The sequence below is a fragment of the Daphnia pulex genome, chromosome 7 (genome assembly GCF_021134715.1).
Source record: "Daphnia pulex isolate KAP4 chromosome 7, ASM2113471v1".
NCBI lineage: Eukaryota > Metazoa > Arthropoda > Branchiopoda > Diplostraca > Daphniidae > Daphnia > Daphnia pulex.
In genome coordinates this window covers 10986167-11011068 of record NC_060023.1, presented here as the reverse complement: position 1 = coordinate 11011068, position 24902 = coordinate 10986167, and the positions used below count along the sequence as shown (strand labels likewise).

Sequence of the window (24902 nt, the reverse complement as noted above, 5' to 3'; positions counted from 1 at the left end):
TCCCCCCCCCCCTTCTTCTTTTTTAGGATGCAGTTTCCGCCGCTTGTGTGTGTGTGCACCGTAATTATAGTCTTGTCTATCTCTTTTTCAGTTTTCTCTTTTTTATTTTTTTTTTTCACAGCCCCTAGGAGAGATCTGCCACTCTTATACCATCAAACCCACAACTGTCCGCAACGATCTAATCTAACTTAACCCCCCCGAAAAAAAGCCCATCAGCTGCTGGCGCTGGCCACCCTTCATCACCCCCCTCTCTCTACTCTATCCCCCCCTCGCCATCAAATATATCGTTTTCTAGTTGTCGGTATTCTCCCCATTATGCACACAAGGTGGTGGTGGTGGTATATGTGACGCAGTCATATAGTTTTCCCCTTGGGCACGTGACACACAACCCCTTCGTTGATTAGGTAATCAAACAAAAGGTGAACCCCCTCTTCGTCGTCCAGAAATGAAAAGTTTTTCACTCGAAAAAGGATCTAGTTGGCATACGGCGGAGTAGCTTTGTTGTGTTTGGTTTATACAACCCGTTACGTCATAAATAAGTGAAGTAACCGGCGCTACCCCCCCGCGCAGTCGGGCCGTAATTAACGTTCAAATAAAAAGTGAATATCTAGAAATAACACAATGGGCGATGTAAAAAAAAAGTTGTTTAAAAGAAAAATTCTTGCCATTTCTCCATCAGAGGTGAGTTATATAATATCCTTTAATCTTTTGTTTTTGTTTTTTGTTTTAATTGTCACAACAAATGGAGTAAGATCAACACAATTGAAAGGAGGAGGTGCAGCACAGAAACTAAAAAGAAAAAAGAAAAAATTAATTTTTATGTATAGTAAATGTTTTTGTTTTTTTTAAGATTTGATAGCGACGGATATACGAGACTTGATATCGTGGGTGTGGATGATGTTGAAAGAAAAAAACAAAATTTCTCTTCTTCCCATCTTCTTCTTTTTCTTCCGAGAGAAAAATCCAAAACTAAAGTCGATCGACGCCATTTTGAAGGAGGAGGAGGACATTCTTCCGTTAACTTTACACGCAATAGAATCAATGAATGGAGGGGGGAAAAGAAAATATGGTTATTAACGGGTTATTAGGGGGGATTAATGAAATCGGAACCTCGTCGAAGCTGGAGAGAGAAAAAATAAAAATTAAAAAATAATTTGCTGTCGTCAATTGGAAAAAGAGGAGGACCATCAAACAGAATACGTTTTTCTTCTTCTTCCTTGTTATTATGGCGATGATGGGATTTTGGTGAAGATCAAAGAGAGAAGGGAGGAAGGTAAACACACACTTACACGGCACACACACACACACAATTGGTAAAAAATAACCAGCACCTCTTAGCGGGTCACACGCAAGCAATCACACAAGAAACTCATTAATTCCTTGCAAAGGGATTTAACAGAAGAATCGGAGGAAGAAATATATATATTACACACGCCCACCCACTCGGCACACACACTGAGAAATAAGAATTCTTTCCATAAAACAAACAAACAAACGAATTAATGTATCCTACTTTCTTCCAAAATAAAATAAAAAGAATGGGTATGTATAGGAAGAAAATATAGCACAATTACGCAATAAAAAAATTAACTGCGGTCGAATTAATTTTAAGAAAAAAAAAGTTTTCCCTAAAAAAAAATTAAATAATTTGAAAAATTAAAGCGCGGAAAAACAAATCGGAATGGAAAATAAAAAAAAAAAAATTCAACTTTTAGTTTTTTTTTTTTTTATCGGCATGGGGTTAAAAACAAAAGACAGCTGCCTATTTAAAAAAAAAAAAAAACTTAAAAAGGAGGGGAATGACACAACACACTTCATCGCGAGAGATGACTAGACGAATCTTGTTGGGAGAAATGATTATTATAAAGAAGGGGGGAAAACCACGCGTCAAGTTACAAACGAGTCAGAAGATGTCGTCGAAAATTCCGTACATGAAAAATTGGTGTAAGATTAAAGGAGGGGGAAAGGGATTAAGGGAGGAGGAACAAGAGGATTTCACAGTTTTGGGTTTTTTAGTATTTTCTTTCACGATTTATCGAGTTACGTATTTCATCATTTTTCCTTATTTTTAAATAACAAAAAAAATCTAAACCCAATCAATTTGCCATGTCGGTTCAAACGTGTGAGTGTGAAATCACAGCAGAGTCCAAAAATTCAGAGCAGAGAAAAATTCGTTGGGGAAATTATAGGGGAGGAAGGGGGGGGGGTCGTCCATTTTTCGTAAGAGATCGTCCACCAACATTTAAATTTTTATTTCAAGTTTGTTTTTTGTGCTTCAAATGTTTTTCGATTTGATTTTTCCAGGTTGAGAAAATCCCACAGTCGTTACAAAATTATTTATGGATCTGTTTTTTCAAAAAATAATGTCAGAAAATCAACTATCGAATTAATCGAGTTGGAAAATGAATGATGGTTGTACCGATTCCGTGCTGGTTGTTGAGTAAAGTGTTGGTCACCTCGGAGAAGGACAGCAAAGGACTGCGGTCCGAGCCACTCCTATCCGATCCCCCGATCCCGCTGCTGCTGCAAATGACGAGGTGCTGCTGTTGCTGCTGCTGTTGCTGTGATTGGCCACAGGAATTGTGTTGTTGTTGTTGTGTTGTTGCTGATGTTGGTCCTGGACCGCTGGAACAATGGACGCCGTGGTGGAGTGGAGATGATGATGATGATGATTGGTGTTGTTGTTGTTGTTGTTGGTGAATGGATGGTGGACAGCAGGTTGATCCAGCGCCGTGTTGGTGGTGGTGGAGGAGGCACTGCTGTTGGCAACGAAAGAGACTCGGTTTCACCATTTCAGCCGCACAGGCATTTTTTGTGATTTGACGACTGAACGAGAGGCTTTCACTTTGATCAAAGCAAAAATCCCTCGTCAGAAGTTCAATCTTTAAAATCATAAAAATAAAAAAAAAATGAAAAAATAAAATCATGCCATAACACGTGAGTCATGCCAACAACAACAAAATAAAAAACAAAAGTTGGAAAAATCAAAAGAGCAACTCACTGGTGCGGTGATTGGTGGTGGTGGTGGTGCGCATGGTGATATGGGTAAGGATAATATTGATGTGGATGATGATGATGATGATGAGGTGCTGTGGGGTGGTGATGGTGGTGGTGGTGGTGCGGTGGCCAGGATACCTCGCTACTGCCCGATACCACGTCGGCCGCGCTGGCCGCTGCACCGTACAGGTAATGAGGCCCCACACGGCCCCACTTGCAGGCGCTGTTCAAACTGCTGCTGTTGCTATTGTCCAGGTTGTTGTTGCTGTTGGCCACGCCGTTGCTCGACACCACCACCGGTTTGCTGACCGTCACGTCGTGTTGTTGCTGTTGTTGTTGCTGCTGGACGTGATGATGTTGTTGTTGCTGCTGCTGTTGTTGCTGCTGGTGGTGGCCATTGTAGACCCCGTGATGCCCCGCGTACTTGGTCTTGATTCCGGTTTCAGAGACTCCGCAATCTAAAAAGATGAAAAAAGAAAAAGAAAAGGAAAAATTTGAATTGATCAATTCGACTGGAAATGATTCGTTCATCGTGGAGTCGATTGCTGTAATCTAGACGGTAATCACAAGTTATCACGTCAATACGAAATGGCCGCCAGGTGGACACGAGTTGCACTTGGGCATCTGATCATCCTCCTCCGACGTGGTGTAGTTGTTTTTATCTTCCGGCAACAAATCGCATATGTTTTTTAAAAAAATAAAATCCCCCACCTAGTTGTCCTTGAAAGATAATTTTAGACTACTACTACCTTCTTCTTCTTCCAAGAAAAAACTAGAACAACAACAACAACAATAACTGGAAATGAACCCTCCCTCCCTCTCGGACAAGATGGCGACACAAGCCGCCCGTTTTTCTGTTTGTAATGTAATTGTCCGTGTGTGTGTGTGTGTGTGTTATACCTGCGGCGTAAGCGGCGGCGACAGCGGCAGCCGTGGTGGATGTTATTAAATCGGCGGTCGTCATGGAGACGACCACTGCGCCACTACCCCCGTCGTCGTCGTTGGAACCCGCCGCCACCGACGACGACGACGACGAGTGGTTGCCGGTGACCGACGTTAACCCAGAAGATCCCCACATGAGAACAGTCTGTCGGGTGTCATTGCTATTCGTACCGCCAGGGTAACCGCCTCCGGATGACGAGCCTCCGGATGAAGCTCCGCCGTTGCTCGAATCCCGCCCGTCTCCTCCGTACTTGTCCGCCTTGCTCAATTGTTGTTGCTGTTGTTGTTGTTGTTGCAATTGCTGCATCATCTGCTGTTGTTGTTGCTGCTGCTGTTGGTCGACCGGTTTGCGGGAACTGGGCCGGGACGAAAGGTTGTTGTTCCTCTGCTGTTGTTGCTGCTGTTGCTGCTGATGATGGTGGTTGTTGGTGTTGTTGTTGTGATGGCCGTTATTGTAAGGGCTATCACCTCCAGCGATGCTGCTGGTGCTGGTGCCCGACGACTCTGACGATGGCTCCGTCTCGCCGGATGATAAGAGTCCTCCTCCGCCTAGGCCTCCTCCTCCTCCTCCCCCATGATGATGATGATGATGCAGACTCGTCGTGAGACGGCCCAGGCTAGACACACCTCCACCTGCGGCCGTACCACCACCACCGCTACTAGCACTGACGGACGAAGTACTAGTCGTCGCGTACTTGCTCACATCACCAGCAGCCGGGCTACCGGCTCCTCCACCGCCGCCACCACCGCCGCCAGCTGGACTGCTGTTGCTGCTACCGCCGTACAATTGGCTCATACCTGAAACGGCACAAACCAAATCCAAATCAAATCAAAACAATTTTGGGGGTTTCGCCATTCATTCCATCCATCCGGCGTAGGGAGGATCTCTTTCTCTCTTGTAAATATGTGCAATGCAATCAAAAATAATGTTTTGTTCGGACCCCAAAAAAACCGATACAACAACAACAACAACACTGAAACAAATAAAAATTAACGACTGGGCTACTAGTAGCTGCCACTGACGCATCGTAAATCTTTTTTCTACCTTCGTGTGTACGGGATCCATTAGCTCAACATTTGTGTGTGTGTCTCGAGTATAAATCTGAACTAAATTACATAACAGCCACCGGAATTTAAAATAAAAAAATGAATAACAAAAGTTTTTCTTTCAACTCATTATGATAATTGCTTCTGCGCACCCCCTCAAACCCTCTCTACTACACCGGGAGCCGGACCAAAATGGACATTTCATCGTCATAATAACGGGCCGACTATATTTTTATGACTTCATCCAAGTTTCCCATCCGCCAAGAGAAGAAAAGAAAAAGTAAAAAATTCCTTACCGCCAATGGTGGAATCGTATCCAGCGGCCAGGAATCCGTTGGTGGTGGCCGCCGCGGCGTGAACGTACGGCGAATATTCGGCGGCGTAATATCCCGCGGCTCCGACGCCCACGCCCAGTCCTCGAGCGTAGGCCGCGTGGCCGTGATGGAAGAGATTGTGCTCGGCCGTGGGGACGATGCCGAACCGGTTGTGATCCAGCGCTCCGGGCGTGCCGTAAAAGCTCTGGTGCAAATTCTGGAGGTTCTGCAACGTCGCGTTGGGCTGGTGGTGGGCGGCGTGGTGGTGGTGGGCGGCCAGCTGATGGTGGTGGTGGTGATGATGCATGGCGCTGTGGTAGAAACTGTTGGTGGCATCCGCATGGTACGGCACCGTGGCGGCAGCCGCAGCCGCAGCGGCCGCTGAAGCCCCAGGGTAGACGGAAGGAGAATAGGCCGTTGCGGCAGCTGCGACGGCGGCCGAAGCGGCGGCCGAAGAAGCGGCCGCTGAACCTCCGCCCACTCCGGCCGTCGTTGTGGTTGTCCAACCGGCTACTCCGCTGGCCAATTCCACTCCGCTGTTGCTACTGCCGGAAAGGTAGTGGACAGGCGACGGTTCCGGCGGAGTCGTGAGGCCGTTGGCAGCGGCCGAAGCGGCTCCAGAGCTTCCGCTTTTCCGTTTCGTCCGGCAATTGGTCAGGAAATCCCGTAATTGATTCTTGTATTTCCTTCCGATTTTCTGCGTCCCAGGCGGATGAGCGTTGGTTCCGCCCGTCTGCGACGGAAGGACCGTCGTCTGTCCAGTCGTCACCGACGCTCCCGTCGTCGTCGAGGTCGTCGTCGTCGTTGGGGCGACAGTCGCCGAAATGGCCGATCCAGCTTCCTGATCCGTGAAATAGTTGCTCGTCAATCCAGCGTCCAGGTAACTGACTTTAAAGTCCATGGTCCGTTTGCCCATCAAATCTCGTCCTTCTTCCTCCCTGGATTAAAAAATGTCGTCATCCATCAAATTCACATAAGAAGCCAAAAAATGTTCCGGTCTCACATGAGCGGCCGATGAGTGCTGATGATGAAATCGGGTTTGCTGTTCTTGTAGACGAGCCGTGACGACGTCTGCAGCCACTGGAACTGCCCGTCTTTCGTTTGCAGCCGGTAGGCAATCAACCCCGAAGCGCCCGTCTTCAAAACTAACAAAATACAACAACAATTCATTTTTAAAAATGAAAATTAAACGCCATCAAACTCTTAAGAAAAAACAAATTCATCATTCGTGGGCCACAGCATTTTCCAGTAAAAAGTGACAAGGTCTGTTTACTTTGAACATGTCATTAAATGAATCGATCCATTTATTTTTCGTTTTACCCTGCGGCTTGGTAAGGGGAAATAAACAACCACAAAAATCCAATCTAAAATTTCAAAACAAACGGGTGGTGGTGGTGGTGGTGAAATGGGGAAAAAAGATAAAAGTGGGTCCACTCACGTTCTTGGTGGGCGCTGGCGACGTAGGCCAAGTCGTCGAAATGGACCAGATCGTAGCCGCCCAGCGACGACAATTCAGCGTCGCTGTGACCCAGCAAAGCCTTCCCCCTGTCGAAACGGGGAAAATTAATCAATTAGTAGTCACGTTCACAAAAACCCCAGCGTCCAGGGAAAAAACATTTCAACGAGGAAAAATGTTTTTCCTTCTTTTTTCCTGGTCAACGATTTCAATCAAATCAAATTTTGATCCCTTTAAAAAACCAAGTTACATACATTTTTATATACACTACTATCTAGGATGGAAAAAACGAATCAATATGGCGTCGGTGGTGCGGTCGAAATCGATCAAACGACCGAGTACCCCCCGTATAATGCCGGACTTGTTTTTCTTTATATCTAAAAGTATATAGAGTTACGCTGTTGAAAGGAGGGGTGGGTGGGTGGGGTGGTGGTATATATCATTACACAACCGACAACTTTGAGATGATGCTCTTTTAAAGTTGACTGGGTAAACCATTTCTCCGCTTCAAACTTGAATGTTTTTGAAATCAAATTTTGTTAACAAAACTTTTTGAGTAGAATCAAATCTCTTCTCACGAAAGCTGCAGCAGCCTCACCCAGGCCAACCACAGCAGGTGGTTGGCGTTCACTCGTGAATAATTCCAATCTCAAAGACCCAACAAAACGTACGACACATAAAAGGCACAAATAGACACAAGGGGGAAAATCGATGGGGACCAGCGAGTATAGTGTCGTGTTTGAGCCCCGAACGTTAGGTGACATTGTGTAGCCGCTCCGACGCTCTCCTGACCCTGCGTCCCGCGTGAATATGCATAAGCTCTACACAGCCACACACACACATAAATGTTCACATCAATAAATCCCCAACCATAGAGTTTTCTAGCTCTGTACATTTGATCGAATCAAACGGAGAGAGAAATGACCCGGAGACTCTTGATCGATTGACCCTTTGAACAATTCGGGTCGGGATTTATTTTTGTTTTTTTACCTTTGATCCATGGAGACGAGGGCGAGGTCGAGCCGATGTTTGCTCTTGAACATGCTCTCCTTGTGGGGCAGCTCGAGTAAACTCGGCGGGCCGAATGGTGTGCAGATGGCGAACAAGGCCAGCGGCGGCTCTTCCATCTTGCGGTTCTGCCCGTGAAGGACCTTGACACGACCCCTGATGTCCAGTCTCTGTCGTTTCACACACAAAAACAATCAAAAACCATTAATCAGACAACACCACAATTTTTCAAAAATGTTCAAAGAAAAAAAGGCCTAAACAGAATCCCCCCCCCATTGTTTGGTTCAACCAATTTTACCCATCGAAATTGAATCGCAATTATTCCGACAAAAGAAAGAGAAAAATTGTTTGCCCCATCTCATTTTTTTGAATGTGTGGAAAAACGTTTTGATTAGCGGCCACAGCGTTCAAGATGGAAAAGAGGAGGACCCCTTTTGTCTGTGTGTCGCAAGGGAGATGACGGATGACGGTTGCATCATAACCCCCATTTTCCATCGAATCCCGACACACGCAAAGAGTCAGTCTCGACACAATTTTGATTTTTAATTCAAAAAATACGGCCGACAGGTACAGCACAGAGCCTCAAAGGAGTGTACTACCCCTTATATAGGTATAATAGACTCGCACACACAATCTACTTGTATACATCCCCCTTCTCTCTAGTCTCTCTTGTAGCCCAGCTGACCTGCCCACTCCAAAAAGGTTATACCTGTAATTACAGGGCGCGCTTCTTTTTCTTATTCTCTAGCGACTCCTGACTTTTCTTCTTCTTTCCCCCCAGAAGGAGAAACAAATCCCCAAGATGAGCAATGCGCTCCGAGGGTCTCAGCCGGACCCCAGAAAAAATGAAATTCTTTTTCGACTTTTTCTTCTTCTTGTTCATACAAATAACAAGTCGAGATAAAGAAGAAGAAAAACCTTTTTTTCTTTTAGACTGGAATATATACACACACACACAGAGTATATAGTAAGTAGTACGTGTGTGTATAATTATTGATCAAGCTACTACTAGTAGGAGCCCGGCAACACATTCCAGCGGGGATAGAAAAAACTCATTTTCTTTTTTCTCTTTTGTTTTGTTTCGAATTTTTTTTAGAAAAAGTTATTTCGATATTTTTGAGGTTGGTTGTTTAATTTATACCAGGAATCCGGAAGTGTTGTCGAGTAGGCATCGGAAGCGGACGGTGAAGGATCGTTCGAGGATCATGGAATTGTCGGGTCGGAGGGCGTCCAGCAGCGTCAGTCCCGAATCGGCCGGCAGTTGGGAACTCCACGTCAATTGGCGCTGCAACTCTTCGCGGTCCTCAGAGTGGACCAGCTCGTAAACCGACTGGTGCACCACGTCCGACTAGGGAAATAATCAAAATCAAATTCATTTTAAACAAAATTCCAACTTTTTTTTTTACTTCAGACATGATTATTACGACAGAGAAACATATTTATAGCGTCGGTGTAGTGGCTGTTGTTGCCGACAGCACATCTCTCAATTCGAAAAATAAATAAATAAATAAACAAACAAAAATATCCCCAAAGGATGAAAGAACCGACTGAATTACGATCGAGTTATTTTTTCTTCTTCTTCCATCACGACGATTGCGCCGGCCCCTTTTTTCTTTCCCAACCACCGCAGAGGGTGGTGGAGTGACTGTGTGTGTGGAGACTTGAATATGTAATAGATATACACAGCCAGACACCCCGCCAACATCGACCCATCCCTTTCGGGATATTTTTCTTTACTTCTTCTCCAAATAAACAACGGAGAAATATTCTCAATCAACCGATTTTTTCGAATTTTTATTTCCAGGGCAAGTGCAGAGAGTTAAAGGACGTGTGTCGCCATCTCCTTTTGTCATTTTTACGAGGCGAATTCTTTGACGATCGACGTGATGTTGATTTTATACGCTGATTATGACGTTTTTATTAAAATCTTTTTTCTTCTTTTCTTTTTCTTTACCCAGAAACAAACATACATCGATATTCACTCCCAAGGGTTCCCCCCCGTGTTGTTGTGTAAATATCAGGTAGGGGGAGACCCGACAGCACACACGGAAATATATCCCCTGGACAAAACAACCGACTGAAAAAATTTAAAAGAACCGCCTGGGCCGATTTTTATAGCGGGCGGCCGCAACGGGGGTGTACACCACCACCACCACCACCAATACTTTCTTCCGCTTTTTGGGATATATTTGTGTATCAAGACATTTGTGGAATGCCGTGTCGAATAAATGGAGATGTTTCCAGGGACGCCCGGCGTGACATCTTTTTTGAAAAAAGAAGAAAAGGGACACGATTCCTCCTGTAGATTTTGATTTCCATCCGTAAGGTCCAATTTGCATGGCCAACCAATCTAATAAATAACCCTTCGCCCTATGCCTGATGGCATGGAATTTAAAACGTATTATTACGTCAATAAATAAATAAGAAAAACGGGGAAAAAGCCGTGATCTATCCAGCAGCGATCCTTTCCCCCCACAAAACATGCAAGTCCCCGTTGTGATGCAGCTTCATTATCGACTCGAGATGATTCAATCAACCAAACAAACATAAATACATATTTTTCCTTTTTTTTTACCTTTTTTAAAATAAAATTTTTTTGTAACTTTAAGGCGGCAAAAAAAATATAAAAAATTCCATTTTTATATTTTAAATAAAATGTGAACGAACCCGGAATCTTCTCTCTTTGTATAAAATAGCATTTTTTGGGGGCTTGTTGATGGATGTGGATGGATCACGTTTTTTTTTTTTTTTGGTTTGGTGGTGGTAGTAGCAGAGTCGTCAGTAGCAATCGTGCGGTGGTATATTGTACATTCAAATTCGGTTTTTTCTGCCTTTTTTTTGAATTTCCCTCCTTTTTATTTTCCCGGATTATTTAGCCGTCCGTCGCTGCTGCTACTCTATACGCCAGCTGACAGATCAGTAGAGAACCACCTTATATGTATATGATATTTAGATGTGTATGTCATAAGAGCCCCCCGACAAGAAAATGCGCAGCAGCGGAACGAGTCAGCAGGAGGAGCAAAATGCGGATGCCCAAATAAAAAAAGAAAAAATGTTTTTCTTCCTTTTTCGAGTTGGGTTTGTGTGAGTGATCTATCCCGACGTCATCCATCTCTACCTTCCCCTCTCTCACATACACACGGATCCAATCCAATTTCCAACTTTGTTTTTTCTCATTTTTTTTTAAATTCTTTTTCAAAAAGAATCCGCCGCTCCCGCCTGAAACGATTTCTTACTTTGATTTGAAAAATAGAAACATCACACACAAAACATTTTTTCGACTACTACTGAATTCTCAAAGAATGATGATGGACAAACCATTTTGATCCCATCATCCAAAACATTTTTCTTTCCGGGAGAAAAAAAAAAGAGCGGGGGCGATTAAGCTCCTCCCACATTTTCTGATAAGCTCGGCCCACTTTTTTCAAAAGATTTTTCATACCGCACCGAAAAAAGTCTCTCCCATTCACGGCGCCACCCGCTGGGTTCCCAAAAAAAAAAGAAAGAAAAATATTTCTCAACAATAGCCTGGGCCGGAATCGTATCTAAATGTATATACATATAACAAAACTTTGTTTGTTTGGTTTCCATCTATAAGAAGGAAAAAGAAAAAATAGAAGTTTCCCTTTTTCTCGGGCTCTTTGTGTCGGGTGATAATGGCGGCCCGGCACGCAACACACACAAGACACACACAACGGGGAAATGTGTGGAATATATATATCTTTCTTTCGTTCTTTCTCTATGCCTTTCAGATGTATCGCACAAGTCTTGTTTCCGCTGCGCTCCTCTGTGACGGCAACACAACAAAATTTGTTTTTCTTTGCAGAAAGATATCTCTCAATTTCTTTTATTATTAGAAATGATGATGATGATGATAATAATAAGCTCAGGGAACCCCAAAAAGAATCGGGTCATGAGATATAAATATTTTTCGCAAGAAAACTAGAGAGAGTCTAACTTTAAGTTGGGATTATAAATATATATGTCGTTAAGGTCTCTCTCTCTGTGTGTGTGTATAAAATATAACTATGGACCGGACATGCAAGTTTCTCGTTACAAAAGGTAAAAAGAAAAGAAAAAAAGGGGCTTGACCGTGTGGAGAGTTTTCCCGCCGCTGTTTGGAATTATAAAAAAAACTCGCAGACAATCGCCTTATCTTTTACATCATTTTTTTCCCTTCAGTTGCCTAGCTATAGATTTTTATAAACGCATTTAAACTTGTGTGTATGATGGACCCCCCCACCTGACTTGGCGGTACGAAAAAAATGAATTTTTTTTCCAATTTGATTTGACCGGGAAAAAATGATTCAACTGACGAGCCTTTTTGGAACCTGTCGGCACCTGTGATGACGTATGTCTACATCTGATTAACTCTGGTGACCCCACGCCCATCACACAAATCTCGACGCTACATTGCGCGATTGAGCGGGGAGAGAGAAAATCTCATCATTTTTATTTTTCGGTTTGGAAAAATGGCCGCACTAACAAGAAAAAGATATTTCCGACTAACCTGATGGAATCCCAGGTAACTCTCGATGGTGTGTGTGGCGAAGAAGACTTCTCCGTCGCTGGTCAAAATCAGCAGGAATCCATTGAGAGCCTGGAAAAAGGAAAAATTTCAAAAAATTATTATTGAAATTTCAAAGAAAGAAAAAAAGGAAAAAATTCTCAATTTGCATAGGCAATTATAGAGGGAGTGTAAGAGAGGAGAGGAGGTAGAAATGGCCGCCGACCGCAAAAAGCTATTGGTCCGTTCAGCGCCGGCGCGTACCCGATCAAATAAAAATAAAACAGAAAACCAAAAAATATCGAAACGTTGTGTGATTCGTTCACCATTTTCCAGGCTGTCACGTTCCGAATCAAAAAACATATTGTCCCGTCTACGCATTACGACAGTTGGAATCTATTCCGCAGGTATTGCATTTAGAGTTGATGTACCCCACTCTCCCTTTTGACTGAATACCTTATATATATATATATTTCTACAACTGGTGTAGAAGGGAACAGCATATAGACTGGGCAGCATTTTCTAATGACATCGTGTCACGCAAACCCCATAGTCTATCCCCCCCTTCCCCTTTCCGAATAGAAAGAAAGAAAAAATAAATATATAAGACTATATATGTGTATCATATAGTCCCCAACCCTGGGCCAGTGTCCAGCTTTGGTGGCCCTGATGGAAAAAGTCGAGCACCATACCACATATATATATACCACCAGCTCGGCATCATCACAGTGTGTGCGGCCGGCCTTTCGATCCCCCACGGTTGATAACAGCAACAAAACAAACAAAAGAACGAGGGAAGAAAAAGAGCTGGGCAGCAGAAAAATCAATAAGATTGTTGTTACAAACAATATAGGGCCGGCCTGATGTATACCTGGAGGAAGCTTTCACCGTCCAGCGACGGCGAGTCGAAGATGGTCACGTCTCTGTTGCGGAATTGATTGTCGTGCAGCAAGAAATGGCCACCGCCGCCGTGTTGCGAATGTTGTTGCTGTTGTTGTTCACCTTTGATCCCCTTGTGGCAACTGACTGCAAAGATACCGAAAAAAATTTATTTATTTATTTAAGTTAAATGGGGTAAAATTCATTCAGAACCAGAAAAAGAAAAAAGAAATAAAACTGGACCGATCGATTGTACACGTATATAACGTCGTACGCCCCTGGAACCATAATTTACCTGGAAGAGACTTGGAGGAGGGAGGTATAATGACAGGTATAGTACCGGCCACCACCACCCACCCCCCTTCTTGTTCGCTAACTACCGCCAACCGAATTCTCCCCTCTCGTTCCTTTTTCGAATATAAAATGGCACCAGCGTCACAAAACAAAAAAGTCCAACGGTACACATATAAATCTAAAATACACAACAAACATCCGTTGTTACGTCAACTACTACTAAAAAAACAATTCCTTAATCGTTTCAAGATCTTTTTGAGATGATGAACAAACGGAAATCCTTTCACACAAAATATATGAAAACGAGTTTTCTATTCGTCTGCTAATATCACCAGTCAAACCGCTCCCGGAGATAATAAAACACCCAAAAAATAAAAATAAAAATAAAATAAGTCGGATGGGAAATTCATTCATCATTATCTCCTCCTCCTCCTTTTTAGAAGCTGCTAGAGAGTGATGATCATTAGTCAGTCATGTCTCACGCCATTTCACATTTTTGTAGCCAAACCTGGGCAAGAACTTGGCTCTCAGTGTCGTGTGTGTCACACAGCTCCCGTGTTTGTTTTTCCCCCCACCAGACGGACCTGTTTTGGCCTTTCGTCTGGTCGAGCATGTCACAAAAAGCCAACACAACTTTTCAATCATCTTTTTCTCTTCAAATGTGTTTGTCTCCATTCTCTTTTAAAGGCTCTCTCTCTCTTTCTCAGTGTATAGTTGGCGATAGCCATCACAAGGAAAACAACCACAAACAACCTCACCCGAGAAAAGATATATATTCATCAATAACTTTTTTCCTTTTTTTTTCCAGGTGATCGACTCTACTGATTGCATTTGACACGACATTTTCTGGCTACTACCTAGAAACAACCCCCCCACCAACCCCAAAAGTTTTTCAACTTTTCGATTGCATCTGAAATCCCCCTAGAAAATAAAGAGAGTCAACCCCCCTCTCTACACAATATCGAATGAATGATTCAAAGGTTAATTATCATAAGCCCCCAAATAAAATAAAAAGTAGTAGTAGTAGTAAAAAGTAGCTACCGGATAATGAGCACTATCGAGTCTATAACTAACGATTGTGGCCTTTACCTTCTAGCTCCCCAACATTCATCATCATCTAGAAAGAAACAAGTTGAAAAGTAACTTCTTCTCTACTAGTACTACCAGAAAGGTGGGGTTCGGTGGGTGGTTTGGCCCGTCAGCCCATCCAAGGTGGAAGATGGTGATGGGGGGGATATATCATATCATCATCGGGTTTTTCGATATTCCCTTTTGATTTTTCCTTGTTCGGCGCGCTAGAATGATGAATGAAGGAGGAATATCTTTAGACTCTGGCCATCGAGACACTACACCAAAATCTGATTTCAGATGCAGCAGCAACCAGCTAGCCCAACAGGAAAAAAGTTTTACTTGTTTCGTTGTGTATCTGTATATGGCCGTTGGGCACCATTTTCGGTGGTGGTGGTTGAGATTTCTTTACCCAAAAGAAGAAAAAGGGAATAGGCAATGAGAGATTTTTTTTTGGGTAAGAGAGAGAGAAGAAAAAGTCGATCATCATCATCATCATCATCAACAGACTTCTTCTCCAGCTACTGGATACACTCTACAACAGTAGCTGGGCATCCCAATCGGTCAACGTGTGGTGGTTCGATGATAATCATTACGACTTTTCTTCTTTCTCTCTCTGTCTTGGCTAGACTGTGAATACTAATGCACAACAGCTACCCAATATCACTAGGATTCATTATACAATATACATCCTCCTCCTCCCAGATGCAAATGAGTCACTACTAACCAGGAATGTGTTAGTTTCTTCCACTTGGTTTTGTTTCGCTACCGTTTGTTTTTTCTTCCAACCCATTTACTAACAGCAGTTGCACAGTTTCTTGTCCTTTTTTTTTAAACGCTGGGTTAAATGTATGCAAGGAGAGCTCTCTCGCATTCCTCCACAACAACACAAGTTAATTGGGAACCGACCGCCCAAGATGCCCAGAAATGTACCACACGGTGACGCGCGCGGTCACTGCGTTGAAATCTGTTTTCTTCCAGTTGTTGTTGTTGTGACAGCGTCAACTTCACAAGTAGCTAAAACAACAACAACCCCAACCGAAACAAAAGAAATAGAGAGAGAGGGGAGCGACCTTGTTGTTGCAGCTCTCTCAAAACTTTCCCAAAAGGTAAACCCAGTCTACAATTCAAAAGTGAGCGCCCTCTTGACTCTCTCCAATTATTCCCAACTGTTTTTCTTCTTCTTCTTTGGGTTTGGGGTGGAAGAAACGACCGAAAAAATGGGCGCCCCCCTCTCTTTCTACTATTATATTTATGAAAAATAGTAGAAGAAGAAGAAGGGAATGGAGACGATTAGATGATTGCAGTTGACATGGCCAGGGACGTGCCCGTGGGCGGCATCCTCGGGAAAAAAGAAAAAGAAAAAAGGAGCATTGCAATCATCATCATCATCATTTTCTTTTCGGGTTCCCCTTTCATTTTCGCTAGAAATTTGAAAAATAAAATAAAAATCAAGTGGCTCCGATTTTTTGAAAAATAATCGAATTTCTCTCTGCGTCAATCGATCAAAAAATAAAATCAAAATGGCCGCGACTTCCTGTCACCTGAGCATTGGACGACATTTGAATGTTTCACGAGCGTCGGTCGTCGGCGTGAACGTACACTGTGAGAGATGAAATGAAATCGTGGCGTTAATCGTCGCGGCGTCGAGACAGCAACGATTTATTTCTCGTCGTTTGTTTGTTATTTACTTTCGACGCCGAGAAATAGGAAAAACAACAACATTTTTAACCCTGCACACACACACATAGAGAGAGAATATATAGGGAGACCTTTTTCTTTCTTTTGCGGCAAATGGAAAATAGAGAAAAAAGGAGGAGGAGGCCACAAGTGCGTCGAGAAAAGAAGAAAAGTGTTTGGGTACCGCAATGATTGCGTTTGAGACTACTAGCAACCGTCGTCTCTCTCTTCCCGCCGATTTATGAACATCCTGGCGCCACTGTTTATTCTTCTTCTTCCCCTACCTAGCTCATCTTAGCTCTTATATAATATTAAAAAAACCCAATACGCGTAAATATCGTCTACATTTCTCCTGTGTACACACACACGTTCGAGAAAAGATTTTTCCACCTTTTTTTATTGTTGCAAGAGGGACGGAATTATATTCAAAGGAGGTGTGGATTCTTCTATAGGCTCCTTGATTTATGTTAGGAGCCAAGAAAAAAAAAAAACATTTTGTTCTGAAAACTGAAAGGTTTTTTTTTTTTAAGATAATCGACGACCCCGGAGGTGATGTCTCAACAATTTTGTTTACGACATTTTACACAGAGATGACACAGAAGCTGTGACACACATCCAGCAGGTGTCAAAATAATAATAATAAATAAATTTACTCTTCAAAGTCGTAAAAAGATGCCTTCAATCAATAAGAGGAAATTGCGTAACGAAAATTTGTTGTTTAGTTTTTTGACAACCGCAACTGATGAAAACCTTCCGGTTTCAACCGATTGGGAGCAGGACAAATAATAATCAAATCGAAGAAGAAAAACCTTTTTTTGTAAAGTTCATTAACGCCTAGCCCCCAAAGGGAGGGGGATAGAAGGGGGAGGATTGAAGTTGAGAGGGGGTGAACCCCCCCGTTTGATTTAAAAACCTGTCAAACTTTGTGTAGTAAAGAAGAAGAAAAAGGCCAATGCTGCTCGTTTTGGATCCTCCTCTTTCGTTACTTTCTTCGTTTTTTTTTTCCCTTTTTTTTAAATGTGTGATTTAACTGTCGGTTGTTTGATGCCTTTTTCTTTCGAAACGACTTTCCCACACACTTCCCATCCGTCGTCGGAATAACCGACATCCGCCTCTCAACCCCCCCCAAAGATAATTCCAACCGACTTTTTCTTAACTTTTTTTTAAATAAAATGATCAAATTCTCTTTGTTGTGTAATCGAACGCTGGTCTGATAAAAATATACAACCGATATTGCATCTTTTTTTCAATCACGGGTTACCTAGGCAACTAGCTGAGCCAAACAACAAAAGGGGGGACCACCCGTCGCCATCATATAACCGAAAAGGGTTTTTTTCTACTTTTTTCAAATTTTTAGTTATTTAATTTCCTGCAGAGGAAAATAAAAAAAAGTGAAAACAAAGTGATGACATGTGTGTGTGAGGGATCCTAACATCCGGTGCCAAGGAAAGAAAGGAGCTGATTGACATTTTATACGGCGCGCCGGTTTGGTGTCATAGAAGCAGGTGAAAGGAGTGTTTTTTTTTTCTTTAGAGCTTTTTTTTTTAAAAGAAATTATTCAAATGTTATGCAGACGAGTCCCTGGTTCTTGGCCCGCAGGTGCGGTCTGTAGAAGAAGGAGCCTACAGGGCCCCCTCAACACCCTCCCCAGTCGACTATTATTATCAGAGAAATTTATATTTTCTTCTTCTTCTCGACCTACAACCAACCAACCCAAAAAATATATCTAAATACGAAAGAAAAAACTTCATAGAGTAGGAGCTAGAGATAGTAGTAATGACATGTCTTCAAATGAGAAAAACAACGGCTACCGTATTTTACCATATCGGGAAAGAGAGAGACTGGAAAGGGGGGGAAATTTCGTGATGATTATAATCCCGTTGGGCTATTCAACAACAACATGGTACAACAACGGCCAAGAGGGGGAAAAGAGAAGAAAAATTACCATCGGATTCGAATAAATAGATATGACAAGCTACTAGTCGTTTCAACTATGTCTGCTGTGCTGCTAGTAGTACCATGTTCGGTAATAACGACCGTGATGGATGGCGAAGGGGCCCCTCTCTCTCCCGAAAGAATATTTCGTTACAACAAAATAATATTTTTCTCGTTTTTTTCTTGGCCGAGCCTTTGAAAGAAAGTGAGAGATCCTGATTAAGAGAAGCCCAAAAATTTCCCCTGGCCAAAAGGACACAACACACAACAAACAAGCCCAACTCCTTCCCAGGGGCGTTATTATATCATTTGGTCAACAAAATTTCGTGTCAATTCCCTGGGCGGGGTTGTGTACACACTAATGTTTAAAGGTTTTCCTGCTACGACTTACACGATCCTGGAGTTAAAAAAAGAATAAAATATTTTTCTCTAAAAGCTCTGGTAGGGTTGAAACGTCTTGCAAGAAAGGAAAGGAGCTTACGACTCGTTAGGGTTTCAGCTCAACTACATGAACAAGTCAAATCGATCCGATTCTATACAGAGACACCGAAAATCTAATAAACAAGTTCTAATTCTGTTTCTTGTTTCACGAAAAATTGACCCTGGAAATGTCGTTGGATAACTTTTTGTTTTCTATTCACTCCCGACCCTACAGCTAAAAGGTGTGAACCTTGTTACGAAAAAATTTTCGCTCTAGGCAACTCGGCACACGCCAAACAGCAAAAGGAGATTGATATGATGCAGCCTGGGAATTAAAAAAAGAAAAACAGAGAAATGTGTGTACCTTTCGATTTGAAATGACCAGCTGGAAACTTGAAATAACTTTTTTTCTTTCTGACTTGGAGCCCTTAATTCTCCCAACATTTAATTTGACTCCCAATTTGTGCTGCGAAAGAAAATGGCGACTTGGCAAACCGTCAAAAAATTGTTTGTCCAAAATGAAAAAAAAAAAACGATTTTTCCCAAAAGGACAACAGCAGCAGACGCCATTTTGATAAGAAATCTTTACAGTGAATAACTCCCAATGTGTTGATTTTAATCTTTCGAGCCCTCCTGCTGTTCCCTTCTACAGCTTTGGGAAAAATATTTGTTCGAACAAACACAAAAAGTGTGTTGGGTATATACCTGTCAGGGCCACTCATTCATAAACTTGAGTGAAACGAGGTTTAACAGTTTTTTATGAATCGTGGCGTCGCCACAAAAAGACCCGAGTCAACACATTCGGTTAGTAATTCGAGACTCTTTTGTTTAAAAAACACAAAAATGGACACACAAAAGGAAGAAGCAACGTGGTCGATGGGGGGGGGGACTGAATTTGGGGGGAAGAATTTTGTTATTTCTTTTACCGAAATGGCCACTTACTTGGAAGCTTTTGTTTCTAAGTGATTCCCAGACCGACCGCAAAACCGAGCCATAATACACACACGAAAAGTTTTTTTTTTTTTAAACAATCACGACACTCACTAAACTTGTCGTCATCACAGGACAAATTCCCTCCATTTACTCTGCCGCCATGTGAATTTCGAGCTGCAACGTTGCACAATTTTCGCAATAAATTTAATTCAATTTTTTAATCAAATTAAAAATTGATGTGAAAAATAAAAAATAGAGTAATAGAAAATAAATGCAGATTTAACGGGGTAGAATGAATAATTTTACGGGACAAGTTGTGTCGTGACAAAGTTGCCAAACTGCATCGATTTGATTACGGTATTTAACTGAGGTTTTCTTTTCTTTTTATTGATTCGAAAAAAAAAGACAAAATGTGGGTTAGGTTCAAACCATACTTGCTTGTTATCATTTTTCGGTTGTGAAATTTAATAATTTTTATTTTTCTCCAGCTGGCGGTGGTGGTGGGGGGGGGGGGGGAGGCGATGATGGGCGGGGATGGGGGAGGGTTATGGCTGCCGAGAAAAAATATTAAAAAAGTAAAAGTCAGCAGGGAGCCATCCCCACCCGCCACGGGGGTCCGACACAGGGCAGTCAACCCCTCACCGGGTGGTTTCTCTTATAACATCATCTTTATGCTTTTTATCTTCCTCTTCCTCGTAATAATATTTAAAAAAAAACCACTAGCAACGTGAATATCTCTATTCAAACATTTTTATTATTCGAATAGAAATCAAAGAAATTCGATTGCGACTTTCAAAAAAATGGCCGCCGACTGGAATAAATTTTTTTTAAATTTTTTTTTAAATTATCCTGAAAAAAATGTTTACCCAAATAATTTTGATGAGATAATTACACCGCGGCGGAGCTATTAAAAAGAAAAAAAAAATTTTTAACCTCATTTGTGTTTGTTTCACACAAGTCGCAATCATTGCCCCCCAGACTTGTGTGTGTGTATAAATATAACAGCAGAGGAATAAATAGGAAGAAGAATTTTCTTATATTCTTTCACGGTCGGCCATTCATCATGGCTCTATTTGGACAAGGTGCGGTACTTTATACACACACACACACAGCCCGAGTTGCGTGTTGTAATCTAATTATTTCCCTCTCAAAAAAATATATATGTATAGTGGCGCGCATATACTAGGTTGTATATAGGAGAGATGATCATATTATATATATTAGACTTTAGGCTATAATAGAACTATACCCCCCCAACAAAAAATGTAAAATCTTCTCTTCCGGATTGCCGGGAGGCCAAACTAAAAAAATATTCCATAATTAATTCAAAAAAGTTGATATCGTAAATCATTGGGGGAAAAAAAAATCAGAAAAAATATTGAAAACAAACGACTGGTAAACTCTGCGGGAATTCTATAGAGAGGCAGCAGACATCATTTCGGAGGTTATAAATTCACGGGAGGAACTCCACCCAAAAAAAAAACATTGTGATTTCATTAGGAATATAAATTCCAGAGCCGCGCTACCGTGAGATTAAGTAAATTAGATACGAATAAAAAACAATTTTTTTTTTTTTTTAATAATTTTCTTTTTTTTAGAATTAAAAATTTCAATCATCCTGTCGTTCCTCTTTTCATCAAGGGAGGAAATGGAGGGGGTATAGTGCAGTGAGGGTGGGGATGATGATGGACGACTGGCCTGGCCGTCAGTCACAACCAGCAGCCCAGAAGCGCCTTGACACGTAGATTATATGGGGATGTGCTGTTTCTCCATCATCAGGCAACTGTTCTTTCTCCCGAGCTGCTTTGTATTACATCCATGTTATTATTATTAACCAGAGGATGTGTGCTGTTTTGGATACAATTTGAATGTCTCTTGGATTTCTTATTTAAACAAGCCCCTCGGGGCGCTGCCATGCGAAAAAATCAACGAACAAATGTAGGCCTAACTATGTAAATATACCTTGAAAATAGCTCTTGGTGCGCAGGTAGCTGACGGACAGCCTCAGAATGGAGAGCCGGTCCAGTTTGGAGAGGATGGAAGCCTCGTAAGGCAGGAGACTGGCCAGCGTGTCCAGCTCGGCGTTGAGTCTTTCCCTGTGCCGTTTGCTCGGATTGCTCTTGCCCGAACTCTCCTTTGGCGACGGCTTCAAACTAATGTCAAAAAGATAAAGAGAAATGATGATTAATAATATGAACCCGACGAAATAATAATGAGATATAAATAGACACACTATGGGCCGACGGATAAACCGCAAAGGACAACACAGCACTTCATTATCATGTAAATTGTGTGGTGGGCCATCAGCAACACAAATGATCGAAGCGTCATAGAACCGACGAAAACAGACGAATATATACCGCTAGAGCTATATAGCCTGTGTAAATTCGAATTTGGCGCTCGTTTAATTAACTTTTGTTTTTTAGACATCAGCTGAGAGAGGCACGGCCATATTTGGGCTGGATATATACCCAAAAAGAAAACGCATAATAAAATACTTAACTGACTTTACACATCAGCGTATATAGTCTCTATAGTCGTCTCTCTACTGATAGACGAGTCACAAAGTGGAAGGCGGGACCCCCTCACTTTTTTTTTTCATTATGATAATGGGAAAAGGTGTGACGTCGCACACACCATCCGCGCTGGATCAAACCCCGGGAAAAATACAAAATTTATTTCAACCTTTTTTTCTTATATACAAATTCGATGCCAAAGATTATATGATACAAAAAAGAGGTTTTTCATCTTTTTGTTTGGCTTCCAAAATATTTAAATCGTTCGGGAGGAACAAAATGGGACCCCGAATATCCACCGAGCTGGAAATGTTATATACAGACCCTATTACACATATACACTCCCATAGAATCTAATAAAACGGCTTCTTCTTCTTGAACCTCGAAACGATTGACTTTGACCAGAAAGTAAAAAATTCTATTTGATTTGTTGAATATATTATAACAAGGACGACGACGACAGTTTGACCTTTTTCTATTTACGTCTCGTTATATATTTCAGATCAGTTTTTATTATTTTGCGCCCAGCCAGTTGTGCTGTGACACCGTGCATGCGCTTTCGGGTGTCGGTTTTTAAGGTCAGACACGACATCATAAGAGGCTTGACTCTCGGTACACACACAAGTGTATCTTATTGTAACAGCCGCATTTCGTGGGTGACGATATAGAGACACCGCCATGCACAGCAGCACTTTTATATATTTTTGCTGGGAGTTTATCTCTTGAATTTTTGGCATCATCTGCACGCAACAGAGACAGAGTCAATAAGTCAACTCTGCCCGAAACCACTTGAAAAAAAGGCTATATAGTACAGTGTATATTATACTATCCATATCGACAAGTTGGGCGACTATTTAACATAATTGGACTATAGACGAACACCAGACAAACTCTCAACCGCGCCTCATCTTTTTCGTATCTCATCTGCTGCTGACGCGGTTTTTTTCTTATTTTTTCACCTGTCAAAGAGGAAAAACAAGTGGCTCCTTATGGGTGGGCAGTTATATAGACAGGGGGGATTCCTCCCCCGACGGTTAAAGTTAATTGCACCACCTTCAATGGTTGCTGAGGAAGCAAGAAAGGTCGGCGCCGGTGTTATAATAACAACGACTAAAAAGGCCTACAGCCATCATCATCAGCCGGGTGATGATGTGCACAGCAAGAGAGAAATGTTTCATACAATTTTGGATGATCTCGGTGCATTGAAGCGTTATGACACGACAGAGTTGCAATAGCACAGCTGTGTCATGTCTACTGGGTAATAATCGAGTCAAATCGTATCCAGCCAACAGATCATATAAAAACTCAAAGTGACAGATCGACGGCAAATGTCACACTCGGCTGATGAGATTTAGCCGTCGGCATAGAGTCTACCCAACAAATATTAGCTGTTTTTATAAAATATTAAAAAAGGGGTAGTCAAAAAAGAATTCACTTGTTTCCTATGTATTTCTTGGGGGCTTTGGGGGAATATTAGGATAGCCATCAGAAAGAAGCCCGATATACACGTGTATAGGCTATACACACACTAATAACAAGGGAGAACGAATATCTAAGAAGCAAACTTGACGGTAGCTCACAGGTAAAAAGAAAGAAAAAAACAACCCGTATAGGGGTACCTAAAAGAAACCGCCGTGTCCGTCAAGAAAAATATAAACCAAATTTCAGTTGTGCTGTGTGTGATGGGCATATCATCAGCTCGCCGATGTGCCTCACTGGCTCCACGTCAAAACAACAACCAGGGGCAAATGCTGGTCGGACTCCCTCACAACAGCCTATCGCATAGACATCAAAATGAGATGTTGTAATTTTCATTTCGGGCTTATAGTACCTATATATACATATAGGAATTTCCCAGCTCTAAAAGGATTGACAGCTCATAGAAAAAAGAGAGCTCTAACAAGTCTGTTGGATATTACATATCGACTGGCCTATATCTAGTATATAAGGAACTATATGTCGGGACTGCTGTGTGATGTCGTTCTATATATTCCGTCTACACTTTCATCCAGCTGGGCATATTGAAGGCTTCTTTTGCCATCGCTGGTGCGTATATACACTAAAGAAGGGTTAGAAGCTATGTAGAGACGGCGAGCGTACACATATCGGATTCGGTGTAAAATTACAAGGGGTTCCTCCCAGTCGATAATGTAACGCGTCAAAAAGTTCACAGTAAAACAACAAAATAAAACAAAACCCCAAAAACTACATACGGTCGCCCCCTTTTTATTACACATTTTGTATATCCTCCTTTTTTCTTATGTCTTTATTTTATATAGACGTCGTAATACACATTCCCATCGAGGCCTATGCAAATGATTGTACGCAAAATACCTTTTGCCGTTGCGACGCCGACGCTTTGTCGCGTACACGGTGCCTAATTGGTTCATTTTTGCACGAAATGTCTGCGAGCACTTGGGAATTAAACACACCAAATAGATATCCACTCGGATTTCCAATCAAAACTGAACCACGGGATTCTCACTCTCACACGACGACACTCATCGGCACTGCGGCACTTGTATAATAACACTCACGCTCACTCTCACCTGCTCAGCACACAATCACCGACGATCAAATTTAAAAGAAACAAAAAACTGGTTTATTCGATTGTTGTTTTATTTTATTAAAATCTTCTCCGACACTTTTTTTTTCTCAGCCGAATCCCAACATGTTTAAAGCAATCACTTTTGAAATGATGACGAAAAATCAAATTTAGCGCCAATTTTCACTTGGGTCGCATTTTGGCGAATTTAAATGCACTTTTTTCGATCGTTCAAAATTTTTGTTTGTCAACGCACAAGAACTGAAAAATATCTCAAAAGAATTGTGATGGCGACGACTGAGGAGGAAAGGGTCTGTAAAATGAGAAACGGAGTGGCTAGCGAACCCTTCCAGCCGGCAAG

General features: G+C 42.0%; 1 protein-coding gene across 4 annotated transcripts; it reads right to left on the bottom strand.

Annotated features, from left to right (window-relative positions):
* Positions 1 to 712: 712 nt before the first annotated feature.
* LOC124198308 (filaggrin-like) lies at positions 713 to 24902 on the bottom strand. 4 transcript variants are annotated; one of them, XM_046594113.1, is made up of 13 exons: positions 24331 to 24902; positions 21443 to 21633; positions 13143 to 13297; positions 12275 to 12364; positions 8906 to 9112; positions 7747 to 7934; positions 6739 to 6845; positions 6304 to 6445; positions 5283 to 6238; positions 3898 to 4737; positions 3136 to 3455; positions 2420 to 2759; positions 713 to 2345 (listed from the first exon to the last, which is right to left on the bottom strand). In XM_046594113.1, exons 1-13 carry the CDS (start codon positions 24384 to 24386, stop codon positions 2338 to 2340), a joined length of 3600 nt encoding a protein of 1199 aa, XP_046450069.1. In that variant the 5' UTR covers positions 24387 to 24902; the 3' UTR covers positions 713 to 2337. The 4 variants fall into 4 exon arrangements, with proteins under 4 accessions (XP_046450069.1, XP_046450068.1, XP_046450071.1 ...); XM_046594112.1 differs by lacking the exon at positions 713 to 2345 and having other exon boundaries at positions 2421 to 2759; positions 3002 to 3455; XM_046594115.1 differs by lacking the exon at positions 713 to 2345 and having other exon boundaries at positions 2421 to 2759; positions 3002 to 3455; positions 4111 to 4737.

Excerpts from the sequence above, each read along its gene's own strand:
- LOC124198308 (XM_046594112.1), bottom strand. The coding sequence starts at position 24,386 with ATGAACCAATTAGGCACCGTGTACGCGACAAAGCGTCGGCGTCGCAAC. Across the intron at positions 9,113-12,274 it reads GTTACCTGGGATTCCATCAG|TCGGACGTGGTGCACCAGTC; the intron begins GTTAGTCGGAAA and ends TTATTTCCCTAG. Across the intron at positions 7,935-8,905 it reads ACAACACTTCCGGATTCCTG|AGACTGGACATCAGGGGTCG; the intron begins GTATAAATTAAA and ends GTGAAACGACAG.